At 41.1% G+C, this 20,717-nt stretch overlaps 1 protein-coding gene across 3 annotated transcripts; it reads left to right on the forward strand.

Annotated features, from left to right (window-relative positions):
- The first annotated feature begins 9,331 nt into the window (after window positions 1-9,331).
- Window positions 9,332-20,617, forward strand: TLR4 (toll like receptor 4). 3 transcript variants are annotated; one of them, XM_084897916.1, is made up of 3 exons: window positions 9,332-9,680; window positions 13,612-13,778; window positions 17,522-20,617. In XM_084897916.1, the coding sequence occupies exons 1-3, from the start codon at window positions 9,591-9,593 to the stop codon at window positions 19,782-19,784; spliced, it is 2,520 nt and encodes an 839-aa protein (XP_084754042.1). In that variant the 5' UTR covers window positions 9,332-9,590; the 3' UTR covers window positions 19,785-20,617. The 3 variants fall into 3 exon arrangements, with proteins under 3 accessions (XP_084754042.1, XP_084754043.1, XP_084754044.1); XM_084897917.1 differs by having other exon boundaries at window positions 9,461-9,680; window positions 13,612-13,808; XM_084897918.1 differs by lacking the exon at window positions 13,612-13,778 and having other exon boundaries at window positions 9,492-9,680.
- Window positions 20,618-20,717: the final 100 nt, after the last annotated feature.

A 20,717-nucleotide genomic window follows, 5' to 3' on the forward strand; every position in this document is an offset into this window, starting at 1 on the left:
CTCTTTGTCCTTACAATAATGAGGGTGTTGGTAGTGAGGTCAGGTGAAGAAGGCAGACTGTGACCCGGCATTTTCAGAGACAGGTCCTGAATTATTTACACCCTGAGTGTTTATTCTTTCTCTTTGATGCCTTGCAGTTCACTTTCTACATTTCTTCTCCATCACCCCTTTTTCAACTCTTCTAGCTTATTAAAAAAAATTAACTCCCATGCTTCCACCACAGAACGCATCTCTCCATGTGTCATTTCATTGCATTAACTGTTTAACAGCCGGCTCCCTATTCCCATGGGACTATTTTGCCTCAATTGCAGTGCATATTGGCATAAACTACACCTGCAAGTGGGACCTAGTCGGGTTGCCCTAAAGTCATATTTCTCCCTGACAGCTCATAGTTCAAGTTCACAGACTGAACCTCTACCCCTAGCAATGTACTTTCCTTTGACCACAAGTATGAGTATAGATAGATATTTCTCTGCACTCTACCCACACCATGACCAAGAAAACTAAAACAAGCTTTAACATTGATGCTGTTTCTAGGAGTCTCGTTTCCCACCTGAAGGACAGAGCAATTCAAAATACAGAGCCCTGACCCCATCACTGCCTCCTGCGTAAAGAGAGATGAAAGATGCGATGGATCAGCACTGAGCCGTCTCCAAGCATATGCTTCCCCTCAGCCTGGCCATATGGCTCTGAGTCTCTGCAAACTCACTCTTCAGCACATTTTAAAGTGGAGGAGTTCCATGGGAATGAGGCAACTTCATGGAAACCACCTACCACAAGCAGGAGAGATTTTGGAACTGCCAATCTCTGGCATGTGTTCTCCAGCGGGGCTGGGGCAGGCAGGGGCAGACAAGAGGCTTGCGGCTGGTGGACACGAAGCAAATGTCTATAGAGAGGCCCCAGGGCAGCTGGGCCCATGAGGTTCATTGTACACCTCAGTGTAAGGAAATGAAGAGAGTATTCATTTCACTTTGCTGAGAATGAGGATTTTATTTTATTTTTTTAGTTCATCATATTTGAACTTCATGTTGCAGTATATTGTAATGTCAAATAATTTTACTGTGTTTGAGGGAGATATAAATAGCTTTCCATTTTTTACTTAAAAAAAGTGTTTTGTTATCAAGTCCATTCATTTGTTTTCCTCCCTCCATCCCTCCAGTCCTCCTTCTCTCCATCCCTTTCTTCAATTAGTTGACTTTTGCTACAGCTTAAAGTGCTATGTAGAATACATATATGGCAAACAAAGTTTCCTAACCTGGGGGATTTCCTGGTTTGGGAGGAATATGAGTTTTGATATACAGTGTTTCAATGAGTAAAAGTAAGTATAAAGGCCAGAACAGTATTTGTAAAGAAATTCAGAGAGATGCGAGATCACTGTGGCCTGGTGTGTGTGAGTCTGTGGGCTGGGAGTAGGGGTGCTGAAGAAGGAGACAGACAACTATGTGGAGATCAGCTTTGAGGTCAGCCTGAAGCCTTGAAAGACAAGGTCCCTCTGCTACCCCAACACCCTGAGTTGCCACCTCCTTTTCAAACTCATTCCAGTAGTCCTGGTTAAGGTGACACGTGCCCCTTTAGTAAAGAAAACCGTTTGTGGGAATTAAAACCACAAAGTAACAGGAGCTCCATCAGCCATTTACTTTATCTTCTCAAGTCATGGGAAATGCAAACTAACTGGGAGACACTAAGAAATCATATTCTTCCATGAGCAATGAGAAATCCCCAGCGAGTATGAACATAATAATATAAATTGTAAGGTTGTTTTGGTCTTAGGCTACATTGTCCTATTTTCTCTTTACAAGGAGCATTGTATGTTGAGGAAGCTAGGGCTATTGAAGTTAAGTGACTTGGTGGAAGTCACTCTGCTAGGAAGTGATGGATGTGTTAGAAGCAAAGAGTCCCAATTGAATGCATAGCCCAAGCACTTCAGTGATTATTCCATCAGTGAGATTAGTCCTTTATCGTGCCATTCAGGAAACATTCAATGGATACTCACTCTGAACAGGTCCCTGGGCAGAGTTCTATAGGAGCAAAGATGAGAGAGCTATGGTCCCTTTAGCGTGGATCAAAAAAAGGGCAGAGTCGAAATAGAAACATATTTATGTTTAGCATTCTAAATATATTTTATGTTACCCAAAGAAAAATTCCTTCCCACAATGCCACATTAAGCCTTTCATTTTCTCTCTCTCTGCATCTTCCTGCTCCCTGGAGCCAAAACCTTCTAACATCAAGGTATTGGACAAGGTATTTTTATTTTTTCCTATTTTGACTCAAAGCAGGAAAGGAGGCAAATACTTATAGAAGAATAAAGTATAAAATAATTGGTTGAAAAGAGTTTCACCTTCACCATGCAAGTACACATCCTTTGGGTCTATTTTTATTTTCACCCCAGATGGCCATCCCACAAGGGTTTCTTTGTCCCACATTTCTCTCCTTGGGGTCAGTAGATCCCCCTTTCTTTTACCCATCAAATAAGCAGGGGGTAAATGAACAACTTTTATCAAACTCTGTAGCCTACCAGAATGCCTGGACTTTGGAAGAAAGAGAAGAGGTAAGGATCAAGGACCTGCAGAAGTGGAGGAGTGCCTGTGAGGAATAGGGTTTGAGGAAAACACTTTCTGTAGTGGAAGGGAGAGTGCATAGGTAAGGCCTTCCCAAAGGCCAGTGGAAACTGGGATCTGTGGAGGGTCCATGAGATGAGTTAACCCTTCTAGGACTGTCGCTCCAAATCCTGCACCACCTTTTGCTCTCTGTATGGACTGCATTATCTATCTTGAACCTGGAGTCCCCTGCATAGTACTCAGTGCTCCATGTCTATTTGCATGGTGTGCATATTTGTTCATCATTTTCCCTTCTGGTCATGTCTAGATTCCTGGAATCCTCTCCTATGGGAGATAGGAGCAAAGGAGAGCTGCTTGTGGAATTAAACAGTCAGTTGACAAATAATATTTGTTTATTCATGTCCATACCCTTTTCCTTCCAAAGCTATGTGCCCTGGCTTACTATGTGCTGTTCACAGTGATTGGTTATAATGTGATCTGCAAGCAAGCCCAGGACTGCCTCAGATAATAGCTCAAGGTATTGTGTCATAGGTTGTCTTCTGTATTAAAAAGGGCAGATGTTCTTTTTCAATTTCTTTTTCCTCTTCTTCAAGAGAAGTTACAAAGAATAGAAGAAAGCTGACTGACCAACAACCAAGGGAAAGGCTGATTATATATCTTGTAGTCATTCTTTGTTATTCAATCAGTATTTCTTTATACCAATTACTGGCTAGGCATTGAGGCTACAGCTATGAATGTGACAGACACAATCTGTCCTCTCTTGGATCTTATTAGCCTGTATATGAAATTATCAGTTGCTATTATCATCCAAACTTATCATCACAGTCATTGATGTGAACTTAACATGCATTGAACTCCTGCTAGGTATCGGCCACTGTGATAGGCAGGAGGATATAGAGATAAACCAGATTTGACTGCTGTCTTCAAGGAGCTAAAAGCTGAGTGGGAGAGGCAGACAATCCCTCTTAGGCATGGCAGGTGGCTGCTGTGTGAGCACTCAGGAGTGATACCTGACTAAGAAAGTCTTTCAATGGCCTACAATGCTGTGATCCAGATGGCCACCTGTGCCTCCCTACAGTGGCTTCCTGGTAATTCCCATTTTATATGTAAGGAAACTCAGTAATGTTGAAAATAAGCCACATGAGGAAATGATGTTGCCAGAAAGTTAAGGAGGATAATTCAATGTTTTAAATATAACTCTCTCTACATTACAGTATGCCTTTTCAGGGTCTGAACGAACAAGCAGAGACTCCATGGGAAACTGGGGAAGTAGGAAGACAGAATAGAGACAAGAGTCTCTTGGCCATAATGAACCAAGAGATTCTTGGCTTCAGGTTCATAACTAAAAGAGACAAAGGGAATTTTTCTACCCCAGGAAGAGGATGGTATTTTCTGCAAAAAAGTTTAAGTTGGGGTGTAGTTGCTCCTAGGTACTATTAGGAGGTACAAAATCATAGAGAAGCCACAGAATAATCACCTATATGTTAGAGTTATATTATTACTCAATCTAGAAAGGTGACAAAGACTACAGAATACCAGCTACATAGTGAAAACAAATTCAGATATATTGTTCACTGATTCACTCATCAACTATTTACTGAGTGCCTACCCATGCACTCAGGACACGTGAACACTGAAGGAACCTTTATTGAGTTTAAATTCTACTGGTAAGGATAGACAATAAAAATGTGGTTAATTCAACATAATTTTTAAATAATCCAGGAAACATCACATACAATTCAAGCTGGAAATGAGTAAGGCATTACTTAGATGGTTCGCCTTGATAGTCCCTGGGGAATGGGGATGGGGGTGCACTCACTTGCCCCTGGTACTAGGGCTATTAGAGCAAAAAATATTGAGACATACTTCACACGAGGACCCAGACCTAGAGACAGGAAATCTTGTCATCTGGAAGAGGAGAATACCCTTTATGCCTCTGTTTAAGAGCAGGAGTTCTGTATTATAGACCACAGGAACATTGGTTCATGGCACATTAGTGGATACAACTGGAAATGGGTATGCTTGGACAAAAGAGACTCCCACAGTTGAAAACAGATGGGAAATATTCTATTTCTCTTTATAGAAGCAAAATACACATTAGTCTCATATGTGTTTTATAGTGTCCTTAGGAAACAAACCTATTTATTCTTTGTTTAATCATTTGTGTCCTTTATTTACTGAATGGATCCTGCGTCTCTTCTTCCTCTTCGTGACAAACTGTTCTTCATTGAATCTAAGACACCACCATTGATTGTAAGAAGTACTATTACTTAATTTGCTACTATTAAAAAAAACAAAACTTTGCTGATGATCATTTCAATATATTGTCCTCTATGAGACACATGCTGATTTGAGTCATGTTAACATGTGCAAAGAAAAGTGAAACAGAACTGGTGGACAGAATCTGATTTTGTTCTTAGAGATGCCAAATGAAGGGGGACTCTGTTTTCTGAGCAGCCTATATTGGGTTTGCTCACTCATTATTTCTTTCAATCACCATGGAATGGGTATTATAGGATGGTAAGTTTGTGGCACAGAAAATCCACTCATAAACAATCTATCTTTCCGTTCATGTGATTGGTGCTGTAAAGTGATGTGTGTGTGTGTGTGTGTGTGTGTGTGTGTGTGTGAGAGAGAGAGAGAGAGAGAGAGAGAGAGAGAGAGAGAGAGAGGGAGAATTTTGAGGTTTTGGCTGGCTGGGGGTAAAAGGATAGAGATAGCCCTTGTTACTGGGTGTGGTCTTGGGACTAGTTCTGAACAATGGAATGAGCAGAAATGATGCATGTCACTCCTGGACAGAGGTAGTGAGTATCTGTGCACTTTCCCACACTCTTCTCACATTCTGCAGCAGAGTTGGAGGCTGCATGTCGAATATGGCAGCAGAATGAAATAAAAGGAGCCTGGACTCATGAATCATTCTTGGAGTACCTCCAACCAGGAAGATCCTCACTGAGAATTTCATGAGCAAGAAATAAAATTTTATTATGTTAAGTTACTAAAGTTTGGAGGTTGATACAGCAATTAGCCTAATCTAACACAGGTCAGCTTTGTTCTTTCACTATTTATTACTGAGTGTGCAGTACCTGCCAAATGCTATTGAATACTTCTTCCACAAAACTGTGAGTCAATGATGACTGGTCCTGAGTTAACCTTGCTCTGCATTGAAGGGGGTAGAAAACCATGTCACGTCCCATGTCACTCTGGTGCCCAAGGTGTACTAATTACTGTACTGCACTGGAACTTATGGGTCCAGGCTGTATCCAATTACTACTCTCTGGCTTCCTTTAGCAGTGGAGTGGTGGGTCCTTCAACAAATCAAATAAGATTTTATAGCCCATGTCTTTAAGTTTCTCTTTTGTATTTGATACATACCTACCTTCTGGAAGAGGCACCCAGAACTGAAATATCTTGTATTAAAGTCAGTAAACAACAGTGTGTTATTCCCATGAAAAGGACACGTCTTTATAAGGCATGATCATACATCTTCTAGTCACAGATAGGAGAATTTTCTAGGAAGACTTCTATAGACCCCATGTATAAATACCTCATGAAACACAGTCTAGGAGATTATCTCAAACCCTTTCTCTTTGGCCTCATCTTGACTGTCAAAGGTTTTCTTTCCAATGACAACAAGAAAGAGGATTTGCACTATTACACACATTTATATACTCTATTCACTTAAGTGCTCTTCCTACTAATGGGGTTTTGGTATGTCTGGCCTGAAATAAGACACCTTTATTCTTTTTATAAAGTGGAGTGATTTGTGTCTGTGAAAAGGCAGGAAGCTTGAGGTATGGACAATACCCAGCTTCAGAATAATATTATTATTATGGCATGAAGTAATTCAATTTGCATTTTAGAAAGACTGCCTCATTTTCAGGATAAAGGATGGTTGAATTGAGACACTGGAATAGGAGGGTCTAGTCCCCAATCAACCCATAAACAGTGCATTGCACTAATCTAGCACAAGGGATGTATGAATAACAGAAATGAAAATAGACATTTTAGAATTATTCTATATAATAAAACCCTAATATGAAAATTGACCAAAAAGTGAATGACCAGCAGAACGACCGGTCGCTATGATGCACAATGATCACTAGGGGGCAGACACTCAATGCAGGAGCTGCCCCCTGGTGGTCAGTGTGCTCCCACAGGGGGAGCACTGCTCAGCCAAAAGCTGGGGTCACAGCTGGTGAGTGCAGTGGTGGTGGTGGGAACCTCTCCTGCCTCCATTGCAAGTGGGAGGTAAGGAGTGAGGGGTCCTAGACTGTGAGAGCTCCAGACTGCAAGAGGGATGGCTGACTGCTAGCTTAGGCCTGATCTCGCTTTCCCCCAAGGAGTCCCAGACTGCAAGAGGGCACAGCAATTAGCCTAATCTAACACAGGTCAGATTAGATTGGACTGAGAGCCTTCCCCCTTCCCAGTGCATGAATTTCATGCACCAGGCCTCTAGTTTCATAGATAAAATATCTAGGACTCAGTAGAATATTTTATTTTAAAATGTAGGTTTTATTGTTTATGTGTGATGAGACCCATAGATCAAGAGAAAGTGACTATTGATAGTTTGTTACTCACAGTTTCCAAGAGGAGAGAGGCACACCACACCACACAGGGAAGCACCAGGGATCCTCAGAAAGCAGAAGGAGAGAAGGTGAGGCATGGGCAGGAACCTTTGTTGCACTTTCTGTGGGGAAGGCAAGGCAAGGCAAGGTAAGCAGGCTTAACATGGGCTGCATATAATAATTTCTGCAGGCTCTGGGCCATTTGGGGCTTTCTCTCTTTGTGTGTACCTCACTCTGTGATGATAAGGGCAGAGAAATATTGCCTCCTAGAGTATTAAATCAGATAGAGAGAAGGTTTAGCAATGAGCCTTGGATGGGTTAGTTTGCATAGAAAAGGTGCACTCCATGGCAAATCATTGGCTATCTCTAGGAATTGGCCATCACTGGTAGGGGCAGTGTATCCTCAACAGAATGCCCATGCCATAACATCAAGAACACAGGAAGTAAGATATAGTCAATATACATTTGATGAGAGAAAAGAGGAAGCCAAGGAAATTTCCACCTTGGGGAAATGTGTGGGAGCAACATGCTTTTAACTTTCCAGAGAACTAAACTTTATTGAGCAGGTACTCTGTGCCAGGCACTGCTCCGAGACCTTAATGTACATAGTCTCAATCCTCAAAGCAAAGATTGGACATGGGAACTCTTTTCAGCTTAATTTTACAGCTCTGTTGAAGAATTCTATAAGAACACGTGCCCAGTCATTCCCCTATGGCATGCTTCCTCACAACTTGATTTCATATATGTTGGATTAGGGTGCCTGGAGGATATCCTGACAGAATTAGCTAGGGCACAATGCCAGTAACATCCCCATTTTATACTATGTTCTTTTATTGAACAGAAACCTATATTGAACTTGCAGCATCCCACACACATCCTAAATGCCTCACAAATACCTGCTTATTTACACCCATGACAATTCTTTGAGGTACATATTTATTCCCATTTTATTCAGATTGTTAATCATCACTACATGTAACAATTAATGGAATATACAGATAAACCATGCCCTAGAGTAGACATTTTATGTAAATTAACTTAATTCAATTGTGTAAGACAAATGTGATTATCTCTGTTTTAAAGACTAAAAATCTGCCAAAACCAGTTTGGCTCAGTGGAAAGAGCATCTGCCTGCAGACTGAGAGGTCCCGGGTTCGATTCTTGTCAAGGGCATGTGCCTTGGTTGCTGGCACATCCCCAGGATGGGGTGTGCAAGAGACAGCTGATTGATGTTTCTCTCTCATCGATGTTTCTTACTATCCCTCTTTCTCCCTTCGTCTCTGTAAAAAATTCAATAAAATATATTAAAAAATAATAATAAAAATAAAGACTAAAAATCTAAGGCTTAGTGGCTTATATCATTTGACTGCTGTCAATAGCTTTCATTCTATGCATTTCATAAATCACAGCTTCTGTTGTGATTAAAACTTATTATTCCATTTTTGGACCAGAAATGAAGGAAAGCTCAGTAGTTTAAATGAATGACGTGGCCAATGACCTAAAACCATAAATCATCCTGGATTTGAATTTCTGTGTATTTGAGTCTCACTCTAATCTTTCCTACTATTCCTTGTCCCACTAAGTTTCAAACTATGTTTCACTGGAGCTTTATTTTCAATGGATGTCATAAATACGAGTTTCTTCCCAAGATTATGCAAGGCTGGATGGAGCAATGGGTTGAACTGTGCCCCACCCCCTTCATATGTTGAAGACCTAACCCCACACCTCATTTGAGACGATAGGGTCTTTTAAAAAATAATCAAGATACAATTAGGTCATATGGGTGAGCCTTCATCCAATGTGACTGGTGCCCTTGTACAAAGCAGAAATTAGGACACAGACACACACAGAAGGAAGACCATGAGAAGACACGGGGAGAGGATAGCCACCTCCAAGCCTAGCAGAGAGCCTGAAAAGGAATCCACCTGCTGACCCCTTGATCTCAGACTTCTGGCTGCCAGGACTCCGTGGAATAAAACAAACTTCTATTGTTTAAAACACCCAGTTCGTGAGGATTTGTATGGCAGCCCTCGGAAACTGACACAGTGAGTTTCTACCACTAAATCATTGCAGGAAGGCCGCAGCCCTACACAGCTATGCGAACTGTTTGATGAGTGGGATTGTTTTTCTAAATTCACCAACGCTGAGGTCAGATGGCTGACTGGGAGAGCGGCCAGCTTCCTCTTGCTGTTGCTCCAGCCACTAGTTTGCAGGAGTTTTTCTTCTTTTTCTAACTTCCCCTCCTGAGACAGGGGTGATAAATATTAGAGAAACAAAAGTCCAGAATGCTACGGTTGCCACTCTCACTTCCTCTTGCTCCTCACCCAGCGCTGCTTTGAATACAGTAATTGTCGTGGGGCACGCACAAGGGAGAAAAGACAGCAGTGCCCGGGAGACTGCTGGGCAGTCGGTTAATGCGCGTCATGCAGTGGCAGGGCCATTTCTGGTGGCAGACAATGCCGGGATAATGCGGCTCACCCGCCTGGCTGGGACGCTGCTCCCAGCCATGGCCTTCCTCTCCTGCCTGAGACCCGAGAGCTGGGACCCTTGCGTGCAGGTATGTGTTCGGGGTCCATTCATCTCCTAGGGGCTTTGTCTTGCTTTTTCAGAAAAGATCAGAACTTCCCACTGTGGGCCCTGGTTAGTTTCATTTCCAAAAAGGAACTGAATTACCTTAAATCCATGAGAAGCCGCAGGGACCAGATAATTCACAGTTAAAAGGCCCTAACAGGCAGCCCAGGAGATCATGTCCTATTTAGGACTGTAGTTCAGACAGACCTGCTGAAAACCACTCTTCTTAGGCTTCTGGGCTGTGTGACCTTGAAGGAGTTATTAAGCCTCTCTGAGATGCTTCTCACATCTGTAACAGGGTCGTATCACCTCCTTCAATGGGTAGCTGTAAGAAAGCTGCCTGCAGTTTTTTCTTTCTGCTGGTGATCTGGGCACCAAGCTTCCAGCAGTCATTGCCCCTTTCAGTCTCGAGAAGATGTTTGTTTGTTTTTGTCTCTTAACAAGAAGAAACTTTTTATGTGGACTTCAGACTTCTGAATCTAGGCATAGTTCTATCCAAAGGATAAAAAGCAAAAACAATTTTAATAAAATAAAAAAGGGGAAAGACTAAAAAATAGAAAACGAGAGAGGTAAAGAGAGGGAGGAAAAAGGAGAGAGAAAGATATAAAATGTCAGCCAATGCAATGGTTTCTTTCTCTGTGAAACACAAGCCAGCTGGTCAGAGTCCTTTGTTTCCCTAGTTCCCTGCCCAGCGCCCCACACCATGTCCTCCTCTCTGACTCTCTTGCTGTTAGGTTGCTGGGAAGAGACCATCCAACCAGGGCAGTCACCCCTGGATAAGACTGCAGCCATCCCTGACTCCTCCTTCCCTCATGCCTCATATTCTCTGTCTCCAGAGCCTGCCCAATCCCTCTCTGCCAAGCCCCGGGCAGGTCTTCAGGCCTCTGGCCTTCACTCTTAGATAATGACTAGTCTCCTGACTCCATAACCCCTTCCTTTAATGTACTCTGCATAGTTTTTGTTTGTTGTTTATTTGTAGTTGTTTTTTCTTAAGGCCTGGTTCTAGCAAATTACCCTCTTTAAAAACATAGTAATTCTCCATTGCTATCGGTACCTGTTCCTAGCACAGGACCTGGGTACTGACTGTTCCCCTAGCTAGAACGCTTTCTCCCTAGATCAGTGCTGTCCACTGGTAACATCATGTGGGTCACAGGATATGATTTAAGTTTAAATCATTCATTAAAAAAATTGAATTTAAGACATAGTTTTCTAAACCCAATATATTCAAAAGTTATTTCAAAATGTAATTTACACACCACTATTAATAAAGTATTTTACATTCATTCTTTGGTACTAAGTCTTTAATATATATTTTACATTCACCCTACATCTCAATCTTCTTTTTCTTATTTTATTTATTTATTTATTTTTGCCCCTGAGGAAGAGGGAGAAAGAGAGAGAAACAACAATGATAAGAGAGAATCATTGAGAATCACTGGTTGGTGATTGAGCCTGCAACCCAGGCATGTGTCCTGACCGGCATCAAACCTTGACTCCTTGGTTCACAGGTCAATGTGCAACCACTGAGCCATGCCAGCCAGGCAGACTATTCACATTTTTCATGTTCAGTAGCCTTGGGTGACGAGTGGCTGCCATGTTGGACAGCGTAGGCCTAGATATTTGCATGGCTTAATCCCTCACTTCATTCAGATCTCTGCTTAAGTATCACCTCCTCTGGGTAGTCTTCCTTGATCACCTCATGTACAGCTGCCAGAACCATATTTTTCCCTAATATTTTATGCTGCTTTATTTTATACAGGACACCATTATATAATATATAACATATATATTAGTTTATTTGTACATTTTCTTTCCCTTTGAGATAGATTCCTTTAAGATGGCATGGCCATTGTGGGTTTTATTTATCACTATTTCTCAGTTCCTGGCACACCATAGTTGTACAACTTCAATGTGTCAAATGATTTAAAAGGATTTCCGTAAGATAAAGTATAAGCACTTCCTTATTGGACCCTGGCTTCCTCTTGGGCTCGGATTTCACGTGTCAGCTGTTTTATCCCTTCACATGCCAGCTGATAAGAATGAATTTTTCACTCTCATTACTCCCTGCTCCCTCATCCCCCCTTTTCCATGTATCCAAATTTTGTTCATCTTTCAAGACCCACCTTGAAATCTTCTCTTTCTCCAAAGACTTCTACTACCGTGTTTCCCCGAAAATAAGACATCCTCCGAAAATCAAACCTAGCGCATGGAAAAATAAGACATCCTCTGAAAATAAGATCTAGTGCATCTTTGGGAGCAAAAATTAATATAAGACACTGTTTTATTTTCAGGGAAACAGGGTATCCTTTGATGCAGAATTGATCTCTATCATTTCTGAACCAGAGGAAATATTTTCCATGCCTGGTCTAATAGCCCTTTTCAATATATATTTCCCCCTTTCATTTTCTCAATCCCTAATCCTCCAACCCCCATCTTCCTTCCTCATACCACCAAAAGCTGTCAGCCTGCTGTCTATCTATGAGTCTGTTTCTATTTCCCTTGTGAGTTCCATTTGTTCATTAGATTCCACCTCTGAGTGAAAGCATATGGTACTTATCTTTCTCTGACTGGCTTATTTCACTGTTTTAACACTTACTCTAGATTGTGAGCTCATTGAAATCTGAAGCCACATCACATTGGTCTTTGTACTGCCCAGAACACTAAACAGAAAATGCCTATAACTGGGATTTAAACAAACCTCTATTCAATCAGTAATTCCCTTATTGAACAAATATTTATTAAGCATTGACTATTTTCTAGGCACCATTCTGAGTGCGAGAGACATAGCACAGAGCAAGACCATCAGACCTTACAACCTAGTCAGGGAGACGAACAATACAGATGGAACAGTTCCACAGGCAACATGATGTTAGATGGTCTTACGTCCTGGGTGACAGGATAAAAGGTGGTAAGAGAAGAATGCCTGGCACCATCCTCTATTAGACAGTGTGGCCTGTGAGGCTTCTGTTAAAGGCAGCATTTAAGCAGACTTTGCATTAAGTGAAGACCTGCACATATGGCCTGGCCTGTAAGACTTTATGCATATTCTTTCACATCCAGAAATTCTTCCTTAAAAAGTTTAGTTGCATATTAAAGTATATAACATAAGCAATATACTGGTATATAGCAATTAATTAGTAACAACTAATGATAGTAAAAGCCAACATTTATTGATCATGTCTTTAAATGCCTTATCTCCTGTAATCCTTTTAAAGGTTCTTATGGGTATTAAACAACAGAAAGCCACAATTAGCTGACTTAAGCAAGACATGTTTTTAGAGAAATCAGAGAATCAAATGGGTTTTTGGAGAACAGGGATTACAGAAAATTTGGGAAAGTATAATAGAAGCTGACACAGAAATCAAGTCAGCATAAAGCACCAGATGTTATTGACCAGGTTCCACCACAGGGGTCTAGGCACTCCAACTATTTCCTGCCATTTCTCTATCACCTGCTCAGAAGTCAATAAGCCAACAGAGAGAAGCAATTGGGCTATGAGTAAGGGAAGTCTGAACACCTTGACTGTTCGTCTCCCAGGCTGTATACAATGAGGACGTTATTTGGAAAACAAAGTCTTCTCCTAAATCACATGGAAGAGCCGAGGTGAAGCCCTAGGATTGTGTATTCCAGAGCCTCAGCTCTTCACCATTCTACTATTGGTTCTTGCTAAATGCTGCCATTATTTTATCAGAAGTTAGAATAGTAGGTACATTGTAGGTGGTATTCCCTTCTTAATCCAGAGTAAGATGTCTTTTAAGTGTGAAGTGAGTAGGTAAATGGGTTGGTGGATGGATGGATGGATGGGTGGATGGATGCAGGTTGTCCTAGAGACCTCTCCAACTTTGGCCAAGGAGAAGGGAAATGTGTGTTGAGGTACATGGCATTAAGACACTGCATCTAATGTATGATCATTGCAGGTGGTTCCTAATATTACTTACCAGTGCATGGAGCTGAATCTCTCAAAAATCCCTGATAACATCCCTACAACAACCAAGAACCTGGACCTGAGCTTTAACCCCCTGAGTCACTTAGGCAGCCACAGCTTCTCCAACTTCTCAGAACTGCAGGTGCTGGATTTATCCAGGTAATGACAAGCTTTTAGACACAGCACCAGGTAAAATGTTCATTGTTCTATCCTTTCAGTCACTTATTCATCCATCCAATAGATGTCTTACTTGCTGTATAACTTTGGACAATTCATCTGCCTTCTCTAGTTCTCCATTTTACATACAAAATATGTGAAATCACTTATTAGCTAGACAAGAGATAGTTTCTAAGGATAAAACTATCTTTGAACTTCTTTTTAAGTCAGAAGAGAAATGGTCTCAAACTTTTTTATCAGTAGATGACTACTTGCTATATGTACATCCTGTTAGGAATCAAAAGTATGTTGAGATACAGCATTCAATCTCAGCTACCAAAGAGGGCAAATCTACTTGAAAGAGTTAACATGTTGAAATCATGAGCATGGTACTGGGCACATAATAGACATTTAGCAAATACTACTGATTTGGATTTTGGATTTTGAACCTGAGATAAAAATAAAAATAAAAATAAAAATAAAAATAAAAATAAGTCAGTGATAAGCTATGTGCAAAATAGAAGCTACACACTGCATTTTCCAGATGAGGGGTGTTCTCTTCAGTGGGTAGTCAAGACAAACTTCATGAGCTGAGTGGATTAAAAGTGAAATAGAGAATAGAGAATTAGGAATATACAAGGAACCCAAGAAGAGAGATGGCAAGATCTAAGGGAAACATCTACTGTGGTTGAGAACACTAAGATTTCCCTTTCTGATGCAGGAAATATATCATTCATTATGATAGGTTAAGTTATTATCATTATTTGGGAAGGGGAAACTGAACCTTAAAATTGGTTAGGTTAAAATTGGTTAAAAACAGTCTGTGTGTCTCAGTGGTTGAGCATCAGAAGGTCACAGTTTGTTTCCCAGTCAGGGCATATTCCCCTATTGGGGGCTCAATCTCCAGGGGATGGGGGTGGGGGGGGGGGAAGAGACACATGTAGAAGGCAATCAATCCATGATTCTCTCTCATCATTGATGTTTCTCTCTCTCTCTCTCTCCCTCTCACTTCCTCTCTGAAATCAATAAAAATATATTCTTATTGGTTAGAAGTCTTATTAAAAAATAGTGAACTATATTTAGCTAGAGGGCTCAATAACGAACCATAGTTTCTATAACAGTTTGTGAAAATAGAGAAACACTGCATATATATATATATATATATATATATATATATATATATATAATTATTATTATTATTATTATTATGGATAGTCCTGATAAAAGGACTATCCATAAAAAGGACTATCCAGTATATTTCACTTCTAGAGTGAAATATACTTCTACAGTAGGTATTTCTGTAAAGAGTGAGCATCTGATGTTTCACACTCTAACTCAGAGTATAAAAAAGAAGAGTGGGCATGTTAAAGGCAGTGGTGTATTTTATAGAGCCCGTGGGCTCAGGTTCTCCACCAGCATGTACAGCCACGTGGCCTGAGGCATGTCAGTTCATCTCCCTGAATCTCCGGTTCCACATCTGTGAAGCAGAAATGATGAAACTTACCCCATATGGTTAAATGTGATAATGAATGCTGACATGCTGTACATACTTAAAATCTTAATAAAGGAAACTGGATAAGTATAAAGTATTATTATTATAGCATTTCATTTTTTTTCTAAACTTCAGTTTTCTCACTAGGAATCTTGTCAAGAGCTGTATGGAGGTAGACAGACCAACCCTCCCTCTTTTTAAAATAAGCAGTAGTTTCTTATCAAACAATGACCCTTATAATTTATCTTGGATCCATCACCTACCACAGGGACTTTTCTCAGAGACCTTAATATGTGCTCAGAGAGAGGCAGCTTCCTTTCTGGTTAGCCAGTAGGAGGACAAGGATACACAATGGTATAATAGACATTCTATGCTTATTCATATTGCTTTACAATGTTTACATACAGTAACTCAACCAGTTCTCTAAGGATGCTTTGTGATGGGCCAGGAAGGCGCTTTTTTTCTATAGAAACTTATTGATACATTTTTTTCTTTTTATAGACAAGGAAACTGAGCAGGAAGAGTTTAAGTTTAAGTTCACATACCTTGCTTGCAAGAAGACTAGAGATTCAAGTTCACATCTCCCACTTCCAAGTTCAATGTTTACTTCATCTTAGTACTCAATTTTTCTAAAGTAATGAGCATCCTTTGATGAGACAGAGACATAGCAAGACTCTTCTAGTCTTGCCTGATGCAGGAATTATATATACATAAGGTTACAGATTATAAAATCATAGAGCTAAAAGTAACGAGAAAGAATTGTGTTTAGATACCACATTTAGAAACGTGGTAACTTAGGCCCCCGAGGAGGAAAGAAGTTCCTGAGATCACACTGTAGAAAAGGACAAGCAGAGATGCCAGAACCCAGTTGTCTTGGCCTCATCTTCCACTGTCCTTTCTACTGTACCCGCTACCTTCTATCCAGTTACCAATCAATAACAGAAGCCTGGACTGAAATGCCTGTATTGCCCAGGAACCTCCTGAAGGAGATAGGGCAAGTGGAAACATTGCCAATGTGATTCAGGTTGGACTAGGAAAGGAGTCATTTACAAACTGTAACTGGAAGGCACTTGCCATGCTAGCAAGAGTTGACCATTAGCTCACTGTTGGCTGGCTGGATAAAAACCTTGTCTCATGAATATCTCTAAGAACATTGTTCAGCATGGCTTCCATTTCACTTGGGGTATAATTCAAAGTCTTTTTTTGTGGTATGAAAGCCTAGGGCCTTAGTTTAACTTCCGTTCTCCACAATCCCTTCTCACACCCCTCCACTTCCTTCTCTGACTCTGGACAAAGAAGTTGATTCTCACAGTTCCGCTATGTATGATGTCTGCCACCTAACTCAAGTGTTTTGTACCCACTGTTGTGCTCACTTCCTTTTCTTGTTCATCCCTATTCATCTTTCACGTTTCAACTTAAATGTTCTTAGAGAAGCCTGCTTTCATCCCCATTTCCTCTGTTCTCTGGATACAAACTCTCCTAGTAGATTTGTCTTCAATAAAACTCAACCTTATCACTAACATTTACCTGTGATAATTATAACTTTTCATCAACATTAAGGGTACCTGCAACACTTAGGTATAATTTCTTATATTTTTGAAATTGACATTGACCAGTCATTTATCCTGTCCAACAACTAATTGGACTGTTTGTACCAATTAGATGTATAGTCATGATTACCTGCAGCAGGAAATGGCTAATGTTGATCCCCAGCTATTACATACTCTGTCAGCCATACCTTCTGTATGTGACCCAATTATCGATCTTTAACTGATTTTGTTCTGATGGATGTATTGTCTCTGCTTAGCATGTATGACAAAAGAGTTTGTTGCCCTGGCTGCAGTGGCTTGGTTGAGTGCCATCTCATGTACCAAAAGGTCGCAGGTTAGATTCCTGGTCAGGGCACATACATGCCTGATTGTGGGCTCCATCCCCAGTCAGGGTCAAGTTGGGTGCAGGAGGCAGCCGATCCATGGTTCTCTCTCATTGATGTTTCTATCTCTCTCTCCCTCTTCCCTCATCTCTCTCTAAAATCAATAAAATGTATTTATAGAAAAAGAGTTTGTCATTGTGGCATATAATACCCAAGTTGTGAGGCTTCCCATGTGTCCCTGCCATCATCAGCTTTGGCATCTCTGCTTGTTCACAATTGTATGGCATGTCAAAGCTGTGGGAAGAAATATATGATGCTGTTTTTCCATTGTGGGCTCCCTATTCATCAGAAACATATAATCTGTATCTGTTTTCGCTGTAGGTGTGAAATTCAGAAGATTGAAGATGATGCATATGAAGGCCTAAAACATCTCTCCATCTTGATATTGACAGGAAACCCTATCCAGAGTTTAGCCCCAGGAACCTTTTCTGGACTTTCAAGTTTACAGACACTGGTGGCTGTGGAGACAAACCTAGCATCTCTAGAGGACTTCCCCATCAGACATCTGAAATCCTTGAAGGAGCTTAATGTGGCTCACAATCTAATCGATTCCTTCAAGTTACCGGACTATTTTTCTAACCTGCCTAACCTGGAACACTTGGACCTTTCTAATAATAAGATTCGAAAAATTTACCATGAAGACTTGCAGGTTTTACATCAAATGCCCTCATTCAAACTCTCTTTAGACCTGTCCCTCAACCCTTTAGACTTTATCCAACCAGGTGCCTTTGAAAAAATTAAGCTCCATGAACTGACTTTGAGAAGTAATTTTGATAGTACAGAGGTCATGAAAACATGTATTCAAGGTCTGGCAGGTTTAAAGATCAATCGGCTGATTCTAGGAGAATTTAAAAATGAAAGGAACTTAGTAGTCTTGGACAAATCTGCCCTGGAGGAACTGTGCAACTTGACCATTGATGAATTCCGGATAGCACACTTCCAACACTTTCCAAAGGATTACCGTGGCTTTTTAAATTGTCTGGCAGATGCTTCTGCAGTATCTCTGATGAGTCTGCATATAGACAGGCTAGAAAGCCTTCCAACAGGTTTCAAATGGCAATACTTAAAATTGTCTAATTGTAAATTTAAAGATTTCCCTACATTGGAGCTTACCTTTCTCAAGCAGTTTGTTTTCACTGCCAACAAAGGTATTACCGCTTTTACTGAAGTTAATCTAAGAAACCTTGAGTTTCTAGATCTTAGTAGAAATGGCTTGAGTTTCAAGTCTTGCTGCTCTCGCCGTGATTTTGGGACAACCCAACTGAAACACTTAGATCTGAGCTTCAATAGTATTATTACCATGACTTCAAACTTCGTGGGCTTAGAGCAAATAGAACATCTGGATTTCCAGCATTCCACTTTGAGACAGGCCAGTACTTTTTCAGTATTCCTCTCACTCAAAAACCTCCTTTACCTTGATATCTCTTACACTGACATCAAGATTGTCTTCCAGGGCATCTTTGATGGCTTGATCAGCCTCCGAGTCTTAAAAATGGCTGGCAATTCCTTTCAGGATGCATTCCTTCCAAATATTTTCAGAGATCTGACTCAGTTGACTGTCCTGGACCTCTCTCAGTGTCAACTGGAACAGGTGTCCCCAGAGGCATTCGGCTCACTCCTTAGACTCCAGGTGCTAAATATGAGTCACAACCACCTCTTGTCCTTGGATATGCTTCCTTATAAAAATCTCTCTCTCTGGCTTCTAGACTACAGTTTTAACCGTATAGTGGCCGCCAATGGGCAGGAACTACAGCATATTCCAAGCAATGTAACTTCGTTAAATCTGACCCAGAATGACTTTGCTTGTGTTTGTGAACACATGTGTTTCCTGCAGTGGGTCCAGGACCACAGGCGCATCTTGGTGGGAGCTGAACACATGATGTGTAAGACACCGTTAGCTATGCAGGGAGTGCCTGTGCTCAGTTTTAGAAACACCACCTGTCAGATGAACAAAACTGTCATTAGTGTGTCAGTTCTCTCAGTACTCATAGTATCTGTGGCTGCAGTTCTGGTCTACAAGTTCTATTTCCACCTGATGCTTCTGGCTGGCTGCAGAAGGTACGGCAAAGGGGACAGCATGTACGATGCCTTTGTCATCTACTCCAGCCATGATGAGGACTGGGTGAGGAATGAGTTGGTGAAGAACTTGGAGGAGGGGGTACCCCCCTTTCAGCTCTGCCTTCACTACAGAGACTTTATCCCTGGCGTGGCCATTGCTGCCAACATCATCCAGGAAGGTTTCCACAAGAGCAGGAAGGTCATTGTGGTGGTGTCCCAGCACTTCATCCAGAGCCGATGGTGCATCTTTGAGTATGAGATTGCCCAAACCTGGCAGTTCCTGAGCAGTCACGCGGGCATCATCTTCATCGTCCTGCAGAAGGTGGAGAAATCCCTGCTCCGGCAGCAGGTGGAGCTGTATCGCCTTCTCCGCAGGAACACTTACCTAGAGTGGGAGGACAATGCCCTGGGCCGGCACATCTTCTGGAGAAGACTGAGAAAAGCCTTGTTGGATGGTAAGCCATGGAGTCCAGAAGGAACAGTGGATGCAGAAGGAAGTCAGGATGAAGCAATGCCCTCCATCTGATGAACAAATACTCCTCTGGTGCCTCTTGCCCAGGTGTACCCAACATTTGTTCAGTTGACAAGTATTAAATGCTGCAGCATAGCGGACATTGAACCAAGGGAAGGTGCTTCAGTGGTACCCAGGACACACAGGACAGCTAATCTCATGAAGTTTACAGTGTGGAGGGAATAAATATTGTGCTAAAATATAGAACTGCAGGTGGATGTTTCAACCAACTCATTCTAGGTGTTGACAGGGAAACTCCATTCAACTCTTAGACTATATAATTGAATTATAACTAAGAGTCTTGCCCTGGTAACATCAGGAAAGGACATAATTCTTCTCATGAGCCTTTTGAATGGAAAGTACCTCATATTTTATGTGTTGTCAGCCTTGAAACAAAGCAGTTGTGGTCGTTTTTACTACACTGGGCCTTTGCTCACGTTTCCCTTTTCTATTGAATACAATTTAAATTCTACATGATGACTCAGAAGGCTTCCCATTCAGATCCTCCTCCTCTTTAAGTAAGTTTCCTCAATAAGGTTAAAACCCTGCACCCATTTCCTAAGGACACCTGATGTATGCATCTTCACAAACATCCCAGTCATTCTTAAATAATAATCCCTGATGTATTTTTTTTATATAAATTCAGTTCTCATTTTACATGTCTTCTCTATAAACCTCAATTTTTCAATATGGCTGTAAGAGAAATGCTGGAAATATCCATCTTTAACCACTATCTTTCAAGCAAATACGTCAAATGCACTCTGTCACTTTGTCACTTGATGTCATTCTAAATTGATTACCGACTAAGTTATGACTGTCATAAAGGAAGCATTAAAATAATTTGGTGAAAAGTGATGCTTATTGTAATGGGGAAGAGAAGTCTGACATTTTGGTCTCATAATGAGTAATTTGGGCTTGAGGAGGGGCAAAGGGTGGTATGGCCGCAGA

Source organism: Pipistrellus hanaki (genome assembly GCF_964339955.1).
Source record: "Pipistrellus hanaki genome assembly, chromosome: 11".
Classification (NCBI taxonomy): domain Eukaryota; kingdom Metazoa; phylum Chordata; class Mammalia; order Chiroptera; family Vespertilionidae; genus Pipistrellus; species Pipistrellus hanaki.